This window comes from Cokeromyces recurvatus (genome assembly GCF_025118155.1).
Source record: "Cokeromyces recurvatus strain NRRL 2243 chromosome Unknown BX663scaffold_8, whole genome shotgun sequence".
NCBI classification, from domain to species: domain Eukaryota; kingdom Fungi; phylum Mucoromycota; class Mucoromycetes; order Mucorales; family Mucoraceae; genus Cokeromyces; species Cokeromyces recurvatus.
The window spans coordinates 643,563-658,693 of NW_026251394.1; the positions used below are offsets into that span (position 1 = coordinate 643,563).

Sequence of the window (15,131 nt, forward strand, 5' to 3'; positions counted from 1 at the left end):
AAAAATCATATAATTTAACATTGGTCAGATAGAAGAAATTACATAAACCAAAATGACACCAGTACGAACCGCACATTCTCGGAAATTTAATGTCCGGCACGGGCAAAAAATATTGCATTATACACATATAAAATATAATAGAACCGAAAACAACAAATAGCATCATGGCGCAGTAGGAAGCGCGCAGGGCTCATAACCCTGAGGTCGTCTGATCGAAACGGACTGATGCTATTATTTTTTCGTTTTTTATATATAATAATGTGGGATAACAATAACCACGATTTTTATTTTGTCGCTTACTGTTGCAGATGTAGTTAAACACTATAAATATTGGGTTATTATTTATAAGTGGAAAAATGATGATTTTATTATTTTTATTAAAGTAAATTAGTTAAATTATTTCCAAGTGATGCAATGTTATTATTTAGTCCAATGTTTAAACAGTTGTGAGGGTATAGTACAACCAAGAAATAATGGTTATAACTTAATGTGGCATATAAATTATAGATACTAATATAATATAAAAAAAAAAAATATCTTTGTTCTCTTTATTAAATATAATATGCATCATCCTACTCATATTAAAAAATACTTTGACATCAAATGTTAAGCACAACAAAGGGATTCAGTTTAAGCGTAGTGATTCAACAGTACTAAGTTATCCTTTTAATTATATAAAAAAAATGGAAGCCGGAAGAAAAACTTTTTACTTTGTAATTTGTTATATTTATAATAATTACAATGCAGCATAAGTATTTGTAATCAACTAGAATGATTAATATTGCTCTATTTCATTAAAAGTTGATTTTTATATTCAAACTAAGAGAAAAAAAAAGGGATATTTAACAGCTTAAAGTTTCATCATTTGTAGTGTTATTCAGTAATTATATATATATATTAATGTGAACTTCTATCAGATATGACAGTAGTAGAAAAATATAACACAAAACCAGAAAATACTATAGATTAGAAACGTTATTATACATCTTTTCTTTTAAACCCAAAAAAACTTATCATTAAATTAAATAATACCATTGGTATAAAAATAGTATAGTATTAAATAGGCTTTATAATTGTATAATATATCATATAATAGCTACAGGAAATATTGAATAAAAAAAAAAAAAAGTAAATTTCATAATTTCTAAGAGCATCTCTCTTAGAATATGTTAATTAATATAATCAACTTTTGTATCCTCTTTTTTCTATTTTGTTTTTAAAAATAAAATATTCTAAAACAGCAATGATCTAAAGCTATTCGGCTCGTTGCTTTCCTTTTCTTCTCTTTAGAGCAGCCTTTACGTTCTCTTCTTTTTTTTCATTATAATTTCCAATCATTTGTTCTATTTTTTCTTCTTTGGTAATTACTTTGTCTATTTCATCTTCGTCTTTAGTCTTTTCAAATCTTTCTCTAACCTTAGAATAGTGTTTGAGTTCCGTAGCAGAGACACTTGGAATTAGCTCTTCCAAGGCTTTTACAAAATCTGCTTCTTCTACTTGGACAATAATTTCGTCAGGCGTTACTAAGTGGGATAAATAGTATTGTGCTGTTATTGGTTGAGGAAGGTCAATACGCTTTTCCTCATTCAATTTTTTAACCTTGCTCTCAATAGAATCAGCAACACGTGTCATTGCCTTCAACATGGCATCAGAGCATAAAGCATAAAAATCAGCACCTGTATAGTGGAAAGGACAACGTTCAGCAACTCTACGAAGATCTAAATTTGGATGAAGCCGGAACCTTTAAAGAATTATAAGTTTATGTTTAAAATTAGCGATTTTTTTTCTTACTTACTTTCTTGTTAATGCTTCAATAATACGAAGTTGTGATTCATGATCTTCACTTACACCAAGATAAAGAAGTTTATCAAATCTAAAATCAAGGATGTTAATCTATCCCTTAAAAAAGAAAAAAAAATAAAAGTAATAATAATAATAATAAAAATACCTTCCAGGACGTAATAATGCAGGGTCTAATAAATCTGGTCTGTTTGTTGCACCAATAACAAAAACGTCACCAGCACCAGAACCTTCATCACTTTCTGACATACCATCTAATTCTGCTAATAACTGGCTAACAATACGGTCCATTACACCTCCAGAATCACCTTTTTCACCACGCTTAGGAGCAACTGAATCTAATTCATCAAAAAATATAACGCATGGCTTAGCATCACGAGCACGTTGAAATACACGACGAACATTAGCCTCTGATTCACCAATATACATATTAAGTAATTCAGGACCCTTAACAGAGAAGAAATTCAGAGAGCAAGATGTAGCTATTGCTTTTGCAAGTAATGTTTTTCCAGTTCCAGGAGGACCGTAAAGGAGAATACCACTACGTTTTTTGAGACCAGCTCCAAATAGTTCTGGATGTTCTAAAGGTAATTGAATCGTATCAAGGATATCATCTTTAATATGTGCCATTCCACCTACATCATCCCAAGTTACGGAAGGAATCTATATAAACTATATTTAAGAAAAAAAAAAAAAAAAAAAGAAATTTTAATCTGACTTACCTTTGGTGCACCTATAGAATCAGAATAACTTGCTCTAGCTTCTCCTAATGCAGCTTCAAAATCAGCAGCAGTCAGTACAATGCCAGCAGCTTGAATATCAAGCGCTTTTATATTGTCTACATTTGAGGTTATTTCTGATGAACTATTTTCTTGATCCTCTGCTTCTTCTATTTTACAATGACTAAAAAACATATGATCTTATTAAAAGCATTTCTTTTAAAAAGTAATAATAAAAACCTACATCGTACGGTTAATACGCTGAAGTGATGATACACCTGCCCGACTAACCAAATCAACCAAATCTTTAGCTACTAATGCAGCTGTCTGTGTTGCTAAACTTGGAAGAAAAACATCGGGTGCTAAAGGGCTTTCATGAAGTAAATTAGAAAGTATTTGTAGACGAGTTTTTTCATCAGGTGCACCCATTGAAATTTCATATCTAAAGCATGATAAAACACTCGAAGGCAGTGCATCAACATCACCTGTAGTGGCAACCACCATAACAGGATAGCCTGTTGTTGCATGAGCAGAATTCACATTCTTGATACACTCTTGAAGAACTGTAGCTAACAAGGGCTCTTTTACAGAAATAATGATAATAATAATAATAATATATTGAATATAATCCCCTAACATTCTTTTATATTATCCATTTACCTTGACCAGATTCAATTACAGCACTTTTTTTTGCTAATCCTTCCATATGTCTAACTAAGACAACACAAGGTGCTAATGCAGTGGCCTTATCAAATTTCGCACGCAGATGAATTTCTGTTTTAGCATCTGTATCTGAAATGATATCATATATTGAGAATTCAAATAAATGAATACCGAGGCTTTCAGTTACTTCTCTAACTAAAGTTGTCTTTCCTCCACCTCGTGGTCCATGGAATAAGACATTGCATGATAATTTAAAGTCACGACCCAGAGGATGAAGAGAAGAAGAAACTAATTCATACAGTTGTTTGAATGCAGCAGAGTTTGATCTAACTAAGGGTAATTTCTCACTAAGATTATAGTAATATGAGATATGGCCTATAGGTATACGTGAATATTCGACGCCTGTTTGGATCATTTGTGTTTTACTAGGAACAATACGACGACCAAATCCAAAGTAATGAGGATGAATTTTAGTGCCTTCATCATCTGAATCTAGCCGTGTTACTTTAAAGTAAGCAAGAGTTGTAGGCTTACATTGAGGAATAATGGTCAAGTTAAACTCATCATCTTGAGGTTTCATACGTGCGCTATCTTCATTAAGGCAAATAGTAATGATATCTCCTTTGCATACAATACGTTCTTTTGCTTCAAACCATAGTTTCAATGATTCAAGAAAAGCTGATTGTAAAGCTTTATCCATAGACGCTGGAGAGGCGATACGAGCAATGGTTACAGCTTGTGCTATAGATGGACCATCAAAGGGAGAATCGTTTACTCTTGTAATAGTTATCTTAACGTTCTCAACTGATATAGGTGGAAGTGGCAAATCAAGGTTAAAATATAATGCAGGCGGGATATATACTATATTTCTAATATTAAACCTTTTTTTTTTAGCAAGCCTATAATTAACAACATAAGATAACTTACTTAGTCTCAGAAACAATATCTACACCATATATACGACACAGCCTTGATTTTTTAGGATTGTTTCCACTTACTAATACCCAATCACCACTGAATACACCACATTGTGCCAAATCTTTAATATCAACAAAAACCCGGTTTTCGTTATCATCTGTTTTATTTGGAAAAGGATATACACGACACTCTGGCCATTGTTGTTTTAATATTTGAACATTGAACTCTTTTGGCTCAATCACATCAGGTATAGTAGGTGAAGTTAATATATTAAAGGCCGTCGTAGAGGTTGAAAGATTAGATATTTCTTCTGTAATTTTATCTTTACTGTCCTTATTAGTATCTGATGAATCGATAGTTAATACTCTTGTACGATCATTTGAGATAATATATCCTTGCTGTACTGGACTTGTCATTAAAACCTCGTATGAAAATCCATCATTAAAGTCGTATTTCCCTGAACTACGAATAATTTGTGGTAAATCCTTAATGAATAACTTAATCAAAACATCTTGATCTAATGAACGATTTCATTTTTTTTTTAATTAACCGTTTTACTTGTATATATAACATGCATATATTTTTAGTTACCCTTTTGAGCAAATTTATAAGATTTTTCATTTAAAGCACCAATGATTATTTCGTTTAATTCAATTAATTCAACTGGTCTAATTTGAACAAGAAAAGATGAGTTTTCTTCTTCATCATCTTCACCTTCATCATCATCCAAACGAGACAAAGCATTTTGTCCATAAATAGATTTTATTAAATGACAGCTTGCGTATAATCTTTTTTTACCCTCCTAAAAAAAAAATAAATAAAATAAATAAATACACTTATGCGCAATTTTCTTTTTCACATATTTTTACTCCTTGTTTGGTTGGTTTACAATGAACTAAAATTGAAGATAAAGTGGGTTTAATATTATCGTCAGAAATAGGTAAAGGCGCAATCAGACTAGGAATAGTGATTGATACTACAATAAATTCTAAATGTTTTCAAGCAAGTTAATCCTCTTATTTGATCAAAATTGTCATTTTGAGTTTACCTTTGGTATAATCTGCAGGTACAATGTTTTTCCATAAATCGTTAGTAACTGTAACATATTGATCTTCCTTTTCCGAGATTAACTTTAGTTGTGCTGTTACTGCTGGCATTGATTAAGGTAAGTCTTTTGATTCAAGAAATAAAATAAAATAAAAAAAGCAAGAAAAGAAAAGAATAATATGTTTAGAAGTGGGGTATATTAATTTTAGGAATGAACATAATTCAAATTAAATAACCGAAATGAATTCAAGCTTATCCCCACGCCTTTATTGTATTACACTTTCATATGTTTACAGATTACGTAATAATATTTATTTATTATCTGATGAATGACTCCAATTGCCTATAGACCAATCTGTTACAGTCCCTGTAAACTTATCTCTAAGAATTTCTTCACCGGATAGCTTAAGAGAACCAACTAAAGAACCTAAATAAGAAATAATATAAATTCTCTTTTCTATCTATCTATCTATATACGTTAATAATACCTCCAACCCAGCCTCTAACATTATTCATAAATACTCGGCCTGAACCTTTTTCTTCAGAGTTATCAATAAACTTGATCGATTTATGTAAACGTAAAAGCGATTCGTAACGTCTTTTTTCATAATCTAAGGGATCTCTCATGATGCGTAACAATTCTTGCTTTAATCTTGATTGAAATCCTGGTAAAAGAGAGATCCCACCAATAAGAAGCATAGATGAAATTAAAGGTTTTCGTAAATCAGGTTGAAGTTTTAATAAAGCTTCCATTATGCATTGAGTTATACTAGGTTCATCATCGTCACCTTCAAATAATACCTCTACTGCTCTTTCGCGAATCCAACCAGGTATTGATAGTGTCGCTTTTGTACCTTCTTTTAGTATAATAGGATAATATAAATCAGTAGCACTACTGAAATTCTTGTAAGATTCTATTTTTGAAGCAAGATCTCCATCGCTTTGTGCCTGTTTTACAATCATAAGTGGTGAACAAAAAATAACACGAGTTTTAATATCTTCTAAAAGCTCTGGTGTCAGGATGTTTTCGGGTATACTCTGATGTGGTGCAAGTGATAAATGAAGATTAGAAGGTGGAATAAAGCGACCATAATCGAGCAAAAGTTGTTTTAATCGTACTGTAATGGATTTACCAGCAAGTGGTGTAGTCGAAATAAAGGGTATCAAAGGTCGAGAAGCATAAATCTGTTTATGATTTATTATTAACCCATCTCCAGAATCATTATAAATATATGTTACTTACAGGAAGGATTGTTGTTTCCAGATGACCTACGTCAATAATTAATCCAGTTGTTAAGCCTGTAGTCAGTAAAGCCATAAGATGAATAGGAACAAATGATATTGAATGCACTTGAAAGTGTTCAAATAATAATCTGGCAATTATTTGTTTCAATACAACGGGCGTCAATGGTGATTCACATATAATAACTTTACGTGATTTTGGATCTGTAAGTAACAAACTAATTTATAACAAGTTATTATTTAATTCATGTGGACTTAATAATGAGTTTACCGAAAGTAAATTTCATGTAACAATTTTTTTAATCTTTCTTCAATTTCATCTAGATTTCCTTTTGCCATGATGTTAAGGCTATATAATTCACCTAACTTGATTTATTTAAGGATGATGTAACATAATAATTTAGAAATGTGGAACGAAAAATAAAAAATAAAATAAAAAAAGTACCTCATCATTAGCTCTTATTACTTCACCATCCACTCCTCGATATTGTCTTAGATAAGACCATGTAGGAACTATATGTCGAGGAGCAGATTCACCAGAAAAACCAACTTTGATATATAAAGATCCAATATCTAATACCACCCTATCTTCTGTTCCATAAATTGAATGACGACGAGTAAAGTTATGAAAAGAAGATGAAGACGAAAAACTAGACAAGTAATTTGATGATAATGGTTCCGATGAAACTGAAGTTGTAGTCATGATTAAACAATACAAAAAAAAAAAAAAAAGGATAATAGAAATCAAGTAATAAAAGCCAATTTTAATAAGCACTAAGCGTCACATTTAATATTGGTAGTAATAAAAATCAACAAGTTTTTTTTTATTTTATGGATAAATAAATGTATATAAAAGGTTATCAAAGCTTAAACTAATTTTAACATTTCTTTTATATTTATATATATATTATGAAAGGGGATTATTATTTAAAGAATGAAAATGTATGTAAATGATATAGTATATAAAACTAAAAATAAAACGGTGTATAATCAATTTACAATTCATCATGTTCTCTTAAAGGTTCATCATCAGTGCTAGAAGAACCATCAGCATATAACTTTGTAGTGATAGGGTTAATAACTGATTCTAATTCTTCACGCTTTTCATCAAAATCTTCACGAAGAGCAGTGGGGTTTTCATCAATCCAAGCAAGTTTATCCTTAATGGCATCTTCAATAGCTTCCTTATCCTCGGCGGAAATCTTGGTAGCAAGAACACCATCATCACTTAATTGACTCTTAACAGTGTAAATGTAGTTTTCCAACTTGTTCTTGGCTTCAGTACGTTCACGAACTGCCTTATCTTCTTCGGCAAATTCTTCAGCTTCTCTAACCATACGTTCAATGTCTTCTTCAGAAAGACGACCCTTATCGTTGGTAATAGTGATAGACTCAGATTTACCAGAAGCCTTATCAGCAGCGCTGACCTTTAAGATACCATTGGCATCAATTTCGAAAGTAACTTCAATTTGAGGAACACCACGGGGAGCAGGAGCAATACCTGTCAATTCAAATTTACCAAGGAGGTTGTTGTCTTTAGTTAAAGCACGTTCACCTTCATAAACTTGAATTAAAACGGTAGGCTGATTATCAGCAGCAGTAGAGAAGATTTGAGACTTCTTGGTAGGAATAACAGTGTTACGAGGGATAAGCTTGGTCATGACACCACCAGTGGTTTCAATACCAAGAGTCAAAGGATTAACATCCAACAACAAGACTTTATCAGAAGATTCCTCACCAGAAAGGATACCACCTTGAACAGCAGCACCATAAGCAACAGCTTCATCAGGATTAATACCCTTAGAAGGCTTCTTACCATTGAAGTAATCTTCAAGAAGTTTTTGAACCTTAGGAATACGAGTAGAACCACCAACAAGAACAATTTCATCAACCTTATCCTTAGTAAAACCAGCATCCTTAAGAACTTGTTCAACAGGCTTCAAAGTCTTACGGAACAAGTCATTGTTAAGTTCTTCAAACTTGGCACGAGTTAAAGTTTCAGAGAAGTCCTTACCCTTATAGAAGGATTCAATTTCAATACGAACAGACATTTGAGAAGAGAGAGCACGTTTAGCATTCTCAACTTCACGCTTAAGCTTACTCATAGCCTTAAGGTCACGAGTAATATCTTCACCATCATTCTTCTTCTTCCAAACCTTAATAAAGTGATCAATGACACGAGCATCGAAATCTTCACCACCCAAGTGGGTATCACCGGCAGTAGCCAAGACTTCAAAGATACCATCATCAATAGACAAAAGAGAAACATCAAAAGTACCACCACCCAAGTCATAAACAAGGACATTCTTTTCACCATCAGTTTTATCCAAACCATAGGCAATAGCAGCGGCAGTAGGTTCATTAAGAATACGAATGATGTTAAGGCCAGCAATAGTACCAGCATCCTTTGTAGCTTGACGTTGAGCATCATTGAAATAGGCGGGAACAGTAACAACAGCATGAGTAACAGGCTTACCGAGATAAGCTTCAGCAGTTTCCTTCATCTTTGTCAAAACCATACCGGAAATTTCTTCAGGAGTGAAAATCTTATCTTCACCCTTGACGGCAACCTTAATATTAGGAGCACCATTTTTGCTGACAATTGTGAAAGGGAAATGCTTCATATCTTGCTTAACTTCCTTATCATTAAAACGACGACCAATAAGACGCTTAGCATCGAAAACAGTACGTTGAGGATTAGCGGAATATTGATTCTTAGCAGCATCACCAATCAAACGTTCGTCATCAGTGAAAGCAACATAGGAAGGAGTAATACGGTGACCTTGATCATTAGCAATAATTTCAACACGTCCATTCTTTTGGACAGCAACACAAGAATAAGTTGTACCCAAATCAATACCAATTACTATTTTTTTTTTTAAAAAAAACACGAGAAAAATACATAAATATACATATATAAAAATAACCTTCTTTCCCCCCCCTCCTTTTTCTTTTCTTAAACTTACCAGTTCCATAAGATTCTTTATCTTCAGCAGCATTAACAAAAGGTGTACTAATGAATAATGAAAAGATAATGGCGAAAAGGGCCAATAATGTGGCCTGTTTTTGCATCATTATATAGTCTTAAGAATTGAAAAAAAAAAAAGAAACTTGAAAAAGAAAAAAGTAAATATGTGTCCTTTATATATAATAATTCAAAAAATTTAAAGTCTTCCATGTATCAAACTTTGATTGGCTCTAAGAAATTATAATTTAATTTACCGATAATTTTTCAATGGTCTATCACTTATTTTTAACCGAATCAGGTTTGCCCAAGTCAAATTCATTATTAAGTTCATTTATTAACTGGGATCATAATAATGATAATATATAAAAGAGTAATAAAAATAGAAACATGAATTAAACAAAAATATATTAATTGTTGATATGTCTTTAACTTGAATATTTGTTTATTATCTTGAAGGCTTTTAAATAATTACAGATAATTTTCTGCTACGTGTCACTATAAAACCAATGCAATTATCAAAATAATTTTATCCAATAAAAAGTTACCAAAATTCAATTTTCTATTCAATCAACAGAATGGTCATTTCTTCTAAGAAATATCGATATTTACATTATGTCAATTTTAGAAAAATTCTTTTATTGCTTTTCTCTGAATTGTAATCACTCATATTTAGTAGAAAGAAACTTTAATAATCTTTATTTTTTTTTTTGTAAAAAAAATAATCATTTAAACGAAATGTAGAATGTTTAATAAAAATAGATTTGTAGAATCTGGTTGCAAATTTTGGTAATATAGATTTGCACCATTTATTTCTTTGAGAGTCATGTGTCTTTTAAGTAAGTTTAATCTTAGTAACTAGTCAAAGTTACTTTATGAGTTTCAATCAAGGGAATAAGATGGCAAATATACATATTTATCATCAGTTTTTTTTTCCCTTTCAACAACTTCTTTAATATCAGCTCGTTTTTTGCATAAGGAGCATTATTTATAATTAAGTATGAATTATGTATAGATTAAATATTTCCCAGGGTATCCTCATTTAACCTTAAAATAAATAGATAATAGTCAGTAGTAGCCCCTTTAGCCTCTACTGATTAAACTTTCTAGCTTAGCTACACTTGAGACTCTTATAATATTATGTGAGATGGTCTTTGTTTTCTCAATTTCAACTACTGTTGATGTTTAAGGGTCCAGACATTATCTCGATTCTTGTTGATATGGAGACCAGATTCATCACAGTTCCTGAGAAAATCCAGGTCCGAATTGATTACATTTACTACCCAATCATATGTAGCTTAAATAACTTCTTTTTGACATTACTACGACAAAAAAAAATAGTCCTTTTAAATGAGAAGCCCCTATCCTTTATTATGAAATTATAAACCAATGATCTTACAAGTATTGAATTCTCGAAATTATTAGTTTATTGATCTATATTTTACTCAACAATATTAGTTAAGGAATTATTCTTTTCTAGTAACGTAGTTAAAAGAAGAAGAAAAAGTTTATATGCTCTTTTTAAACATTTTTCGTATTGCTTCTAGACTGAAGTACAAAGAAAAAAAAAAGGTGATTCTTCCAGCGTTTACCTATTCATTCGTTAATATCGTTATTTTTTAACAAATAGCGTAACATTTTTTTTTCTTCGAGGAAATAAATAAATACATGTACATAAATCATTTTTATATAGGCTAGATTGTTTTATGTGTTTAACCTATTTTCTTTTCTTTTTTAAGGATAAAGATTAAAAGAATATATGTTAGGGGTAAATGGGCTTATTCTGAAATATTATGTAAGAATCCAAGAGTGGCAGTACATGTCTTAAATGAGTTACTAGACAGAATAGTCGCTATTGATTTGAAGTCATACTGGTTTTTTTTCCTGCTGTCTTTTTTATATATACAAAAACTTAAAATTATACTTAAAAAAAAAAAAGCTAGTATTATCATTACTAGTAACTCTTGAATCATACTTGCAAGATTTTTTTTTTTTTTTATTTTTATTATATATATACATATACATATACATACACACATATAGATATATATTATATAATAAAAACTATTATAAGCATGCCAATTTTATTTATAAGAAAATATGATTGATAGAATACTTGTATATACTATTTTGCTATCATGTAGTTTATGGCATTATCAGATTATTTATATATGTTTTTACTTGAGTTAGTATATATATTTTTTTTATGTGAGATTTTTCTATAAAATGATATCATTGTGATTAAATGTTTAAGAATTTTTTTGTATACCTATATAAATAGTGGAAACTTTTCTTAAATATAATAACCAACTTATTTAGTTCAACTGATATTAAATATGCAAAGTTCTAGCGATAAATCTCCTGTTCATGAAACTATGCCTGGTACTTTACCCCAGGAGTCACAAAACTCCAACACAAAAAAGCAACAAGAAAAGCATAAAGAAAATGGTAGTCTATATTTATATGTATTTTTTCATAAAAGCAAATATTTATGCACTCTTCAACTTTTTATTATTATTATGTATTAGTAAAGAATGATAGAGAAAACACTTTTAATCAGTCTGCACCTAAAGATAATAAGACAGACACTCATTTTGAAGGCACAAATACAATTAATCCAAACTGTGAAAAACGTGGTCATTTACCAGAGCCTCATGATAAAGAACAATTTCCTCAGGAAAATGCTGAACTTGCACCAAATGGAGCGAAAAGTGCTGGTTTGGTTGGTCAGGAAGTAAAAGATCGTTTTGATGATTACAAGATAAAGCCCAATTCGCTTGATAACAAGACTGATACACATTTTGAAGGCACAAATACAATTAACCCTAACTGTGAAAAACGTGGTCATTTACCTGAGCCTCATGACAAGGAACAATTTCCTAATGAAAACGCCAAACTTGCACCAGGTGGTGCAGGAAAAGCTGGTCTTATCGGTAAAGAATAATGAAAAAGGATCGTTAGTTAGCTGTCATTTGTAACCTATTATTAAGTGTTTATGTATAATAATAATAATAAAATAGTTATAATTGCTTTTTATTTATTGTATTGTCTATTATATGTGAATGTCTTTTTTTTTTTTTTTCTTTTTATATATATTATTAAGGAATGAGGAGATTTTTCTTCATATATGTATATGTATATATATACATTTATTATGCATTCTTCAAGTCGTTCATACGATCTTGTAATTGTTCAAAAGATTTGGTATCTTCAAAAATGTCACGTACTTTACCCATCAAACCCTTAAGGATAAGACGAGATTGATAACGCCAATCAGCACAAACAGGTGCACCATCTTGCTTTTTGTCGCCTAAATTTTCATACATATCTACAGTTTCAAGGGCAATAGTAGCAACGTCATTAAATACACTTTCTTCAGTTTCAATACGAGGGTCATGCATAACTGCTCTATAGGCTTTAATAGATGTTTCAAGTGCATCTACATATCTGCCTTGCCATAAATAGAATTTTGCACAAATCATCCAAATCTCAGGAGAATTGGTGATACGACTCAAGATAATATCTTCTAATAAACGTTGTACATGTACAGAGAGACGAGAACCATCACGATCATGAGGGTCCTTCCAATTTTGAATCACATTTTCAACAATCATACGCAAGACGCCAATATCCACTGCTTTATCACGTGCTTTATCCCAACGAAGTTCAACTACACGTTGCATAGCATAAATAGCATCTGCAAATTGACCTACATCAATAGATACGAATAATAAATTTTGCCACATCTTCCAACTATCATATTTAATTCTAGTAGCCTGTTTCAAAGCTAAAAATGCATCCGTCTTTTTATCTTGTTTAATATAGATACTAGCTAAATTATTCCAAGCTTCAGGCTGTTCATCATCTAAGGATACAACACGTTGGAAGGCACGAGCACCGATATCCCATTTTTCAACAAACATGGCAGCGCAACCGAGAATATACCAGGAGCCTTCAAAGAGAGGGTTAATCTCGAGTGCCTTTTGATAACATTCGATAGCAGCCTCATAATTTTGTCGTTTATATTCATAGGAGCCCAAACTACGCATAGCACGAGCGTAATGATGGTTAGAGATCTCCCATGATTTACGCCAATGCTCAGGTTCAGCTTCCAGATCACCCAAGATACACCAATACTTGGGTGAATTGGGATTTTCTTCCATTAAACGTTTCAAGACATCCTTTGCCTTCTTTGGTTGTTCCATCATTTGATAACAAGAAATGACATCTTCCCACATTTCAAGACGTTCAAAGATTTCAACAGCAGAACGGAGAACACCAAGAGAAACAAAGCGACGAGCCAGCTCGCGTTCCATTTCCCATTTACTAGGTAACAAAAGATCATAAAAATACGCAAGGCGTTCTTCAACACCACAATCTTCAACCTTGATTTGATCAACCAGAGCCTGTAACTGAAGTGCAGCACGTTCGACCGTACGACCTTTATTGGCTTCTAAACGAGAACGTAATAACAAACCCATTGTATGAACCATCCAATTATTTGCATTTTCAAGTACACGAGTCACATAAGGTAACATTTGCTCAGTGGTAATACCATGTTCAGGGTTTGTATTTTTTACATTGAGACAAAAGGCAAGTAAAAGACATTGATCGATGATATTCAGATTACCATGACGTTTCTCATTCTCTGCTTTATTTTTATCATTCTCACTAAATTGAATACGTTCCAAAAGAGTATCATCATTTAAATCCAATGTTTCAGGCTTAACCGCTTCCTCACTCTCTTTTTCTATCTCATCGTTATCCTCCTCCTCCTTTTTCTTCTTCTTACTTTCGGCCAAAACGACCAGTTGAGAGACATCAAAGGTTTGAAATTTAGTACGACGACCGAGGGAACCGGTTAATGACCAATTAAAACCTGATTCCTTTTGTGCAGATTCCATCTTTTCTAAGGCTTCCTTATCTTGCCCAAAGAAACTATAGATCAAGCCGAGCTCAAGCTCATGACGAATCTTTAATCCTTCAAGTGTATCACTATCCAATTCATTTTGTGCTTCTATATCTTGTGTGCTTTCCTTTGCAAGTGTCATTAATTCATTCTGAAGAGAACCTGTAAATTCGTCTAATAACTGTTGTTGAATAAATGTGGAACGCATAGCCCAAAAGGAGCCTGTCAAAGTGATACCACGAACAGCATATAATAAAGTACGAGCGATGGCTAACAGAGCTAATTGCTGGGTAAGATGATAGACTTCTTCACTATCGACTGAAAGGGTCTTGAGACAAGCTTTATGTAATGTAGATTCGAATTGATCATCGTTTTGTCCAAGGAATAGTTCGGATACTGAAAAATCCAAGATAGGGCCTGTCCAGTTAACTTGAACAAATGAATTAAGACAGGCGATACCAGTCATAAGAACATCGATTCGATTGAGCTCATCGTCTAAAGAAATGGAAGAAAGTTTGTTGGACAACCAGGCTTCAATGTCACCTGTCTCCTTCAAAGATGTGGAATCCTGTTGACAGTCCTTAAAGACGATGCTATTTTTAATCACGTTGGTATATCGACCATTCTGAATATCAGTTGCAATATGATTTATTTTTTCATTGTTAATAGTAATTTTTTTACCAAGAATGGTGGCAGCTTCAGCATCAATCAAGGACATTTTGCTGAAATCAAGCTAAAAAGTAATGTAAGCTAATAATGCTTTGTCTGATTTTCAAAAATAAAAAAATGTATACATATAAGCCACAATAATGATTTATAATGAAAAGGAAATCAATAGAAGTTACAAATTAATAATCCACAACAAAGG

The 15,131-nt window shown here is 31.9% G+C and overlaps 5 protein-coding genes and 1 non-coding gene across 6 annotated transcripts; 1 reads left to right on the top strand and 5 right to left on the bottom strand.

Moving 5' to 3' along the window:
* Window positions 1–158: 158 nt before the first annotated feature.
* Window positions 159–231, top strand: BX663DRAFT_t60. Its single transcript has one exon. It is a non-coding gene; the product is annotated as a tRNA-Met (tRNA).
* Window positions 232–1,254: 1,023 nt separating this feature from the next.
* Window positions 1,255–4,516, bottom strand: BX663DRAFT_432067 (P-loop containing nucleoside triphosphate hydrolase protein; the record flags this gene model as incomplete). Its single annotated transcript, XM_051522902.1, has 7 exons — window positions 1,255–1,741; window positions 1,796–1,873; window positions 1,949–2,463; window positions 2,523–2,680; window positions 2,798–3,100; window positions 3,180–4,063; window positions 4,110–4,516. The coding sequence occupies 7 exons, from the start codon at window positions 4,514–4,516 to the stop codon at window positions 1,255–1,257; spliced, it is 2,832 nt and encodes a 943-aa protein (XP_051384365.1).
* Window positions 4,517–5,458: 942 nt separating this feature from the next.
* On the bottom strand, window positions 5,459–7,092 carry BX663DRAFT_550762 (actin family; the record flags this gene model as incomplete). The annotated part of the gene is made up of 5 exons (XM_051531234.1): window positions 5,459–5,574; window positions 5,636–6,332; window positions 6,391–6,607; window positions 6,661–6,755; window positions 6,835–7,092. The coding sequence occupies 5 exons, from the start codon at window positions 7,090–7,092 to the stop codon at window positions 5,459–5,461; spliced, it is 1,383 nt and encodes a 460-aa protein (XP_051384366.1).
* Window positions 7,093–7,181: 89 nt separating this feature from the next.
* Window positions 7,182–9,483, bottom strand: BX663DRAFT_452151 (heat shock 70 kDa protein). The gene is made up of 2 exons (XM_051523775.1): window positions 9,356–9,483; window positions 7,182–9,255 (listed from the first exon to the last, which is right to left on the bottom strand). Exons 1-2 carry the CDS (start codon window positions 9,462–9,464, stop codon window positions 7,385–7,387), a joined length of 1,980 nt encoding a protein of 659 aa, XP_051384367.1. The 5' UTR covers window positions 9,465–9,483; the 3' UTR covers window positions 7,182–7,384.
* Window positions 9,484–11,941: 2,458 nt separating this feature from the next.
* On the bottom strand, window positions 11,942–12,174 carry BX663DRAFT_504884 (uncharacterized protein). The gene has a single exon (XM_051526983.1). The coding sequence runs from the start codon at window positions 12,152–12,154 to the stop codon at window positions 11,996–11,998; it is 159 nt and encodes a 52-aa protein (XP_051384368.1). The 5' UTR covers window positions 12,155–12,174; the 3' UTR covers window positions 11,942–11,995.
* A 247-nt stretch (window positions 12,175–12,421) lies between these two features.
* BX663DRAFT_504887 (uncharacterized protein) lies at window positions 12,422–15,033 on the bottom strand. Its single transcript, XM_051526984.1, has one exon. The coding sequence runs from the start codon at window positions 14,979–14,981 to the stop codon at window positions 12,507–12,509; it is 2,475 nt and encodes an 824-aa protein (XP_051384369.1). The 5' UTR covers window positions 14,982–15,033; the 3' UTR covers window positions 12,422–12,506.
* Between the last annotated feature and the right edge of the window lie 98 nt (window positions 15,034–15,131).

Bases quoted from the DNA above. Each gene is read 5' to 3' on its own strand.
- BX663DRAFT_504887 (XM_051526984.1), bottom strand. From the start codon at position 14,981: ATGTCCTTGATTGATGCTGAAGCTGCCACCATTCTTGGTAAAAAAATT.
- BX663DRAFT_452151 (XM_051523775.1), bottom strand. From the start codon at position 9,464: ATGATGCAAAAACAGGCCACATTATTGGCCCTTTTCGCCATTATCTTT. The intron at 9,256-9,355 runs GTAAGTTTAAGA...AAAAAAAAATAG, and splicing joins TAAAGAATCTTATGGAACTG to TAATTGGTATTGATTTGGGT.
- BX663DRAFT_504884 (XM_051526983.1), bottom strand. From the start codon at position 12,154: ATGTGTATCAGTCTTGTTATCAAGCGAATTGGGCTTTATCTTGTAATC.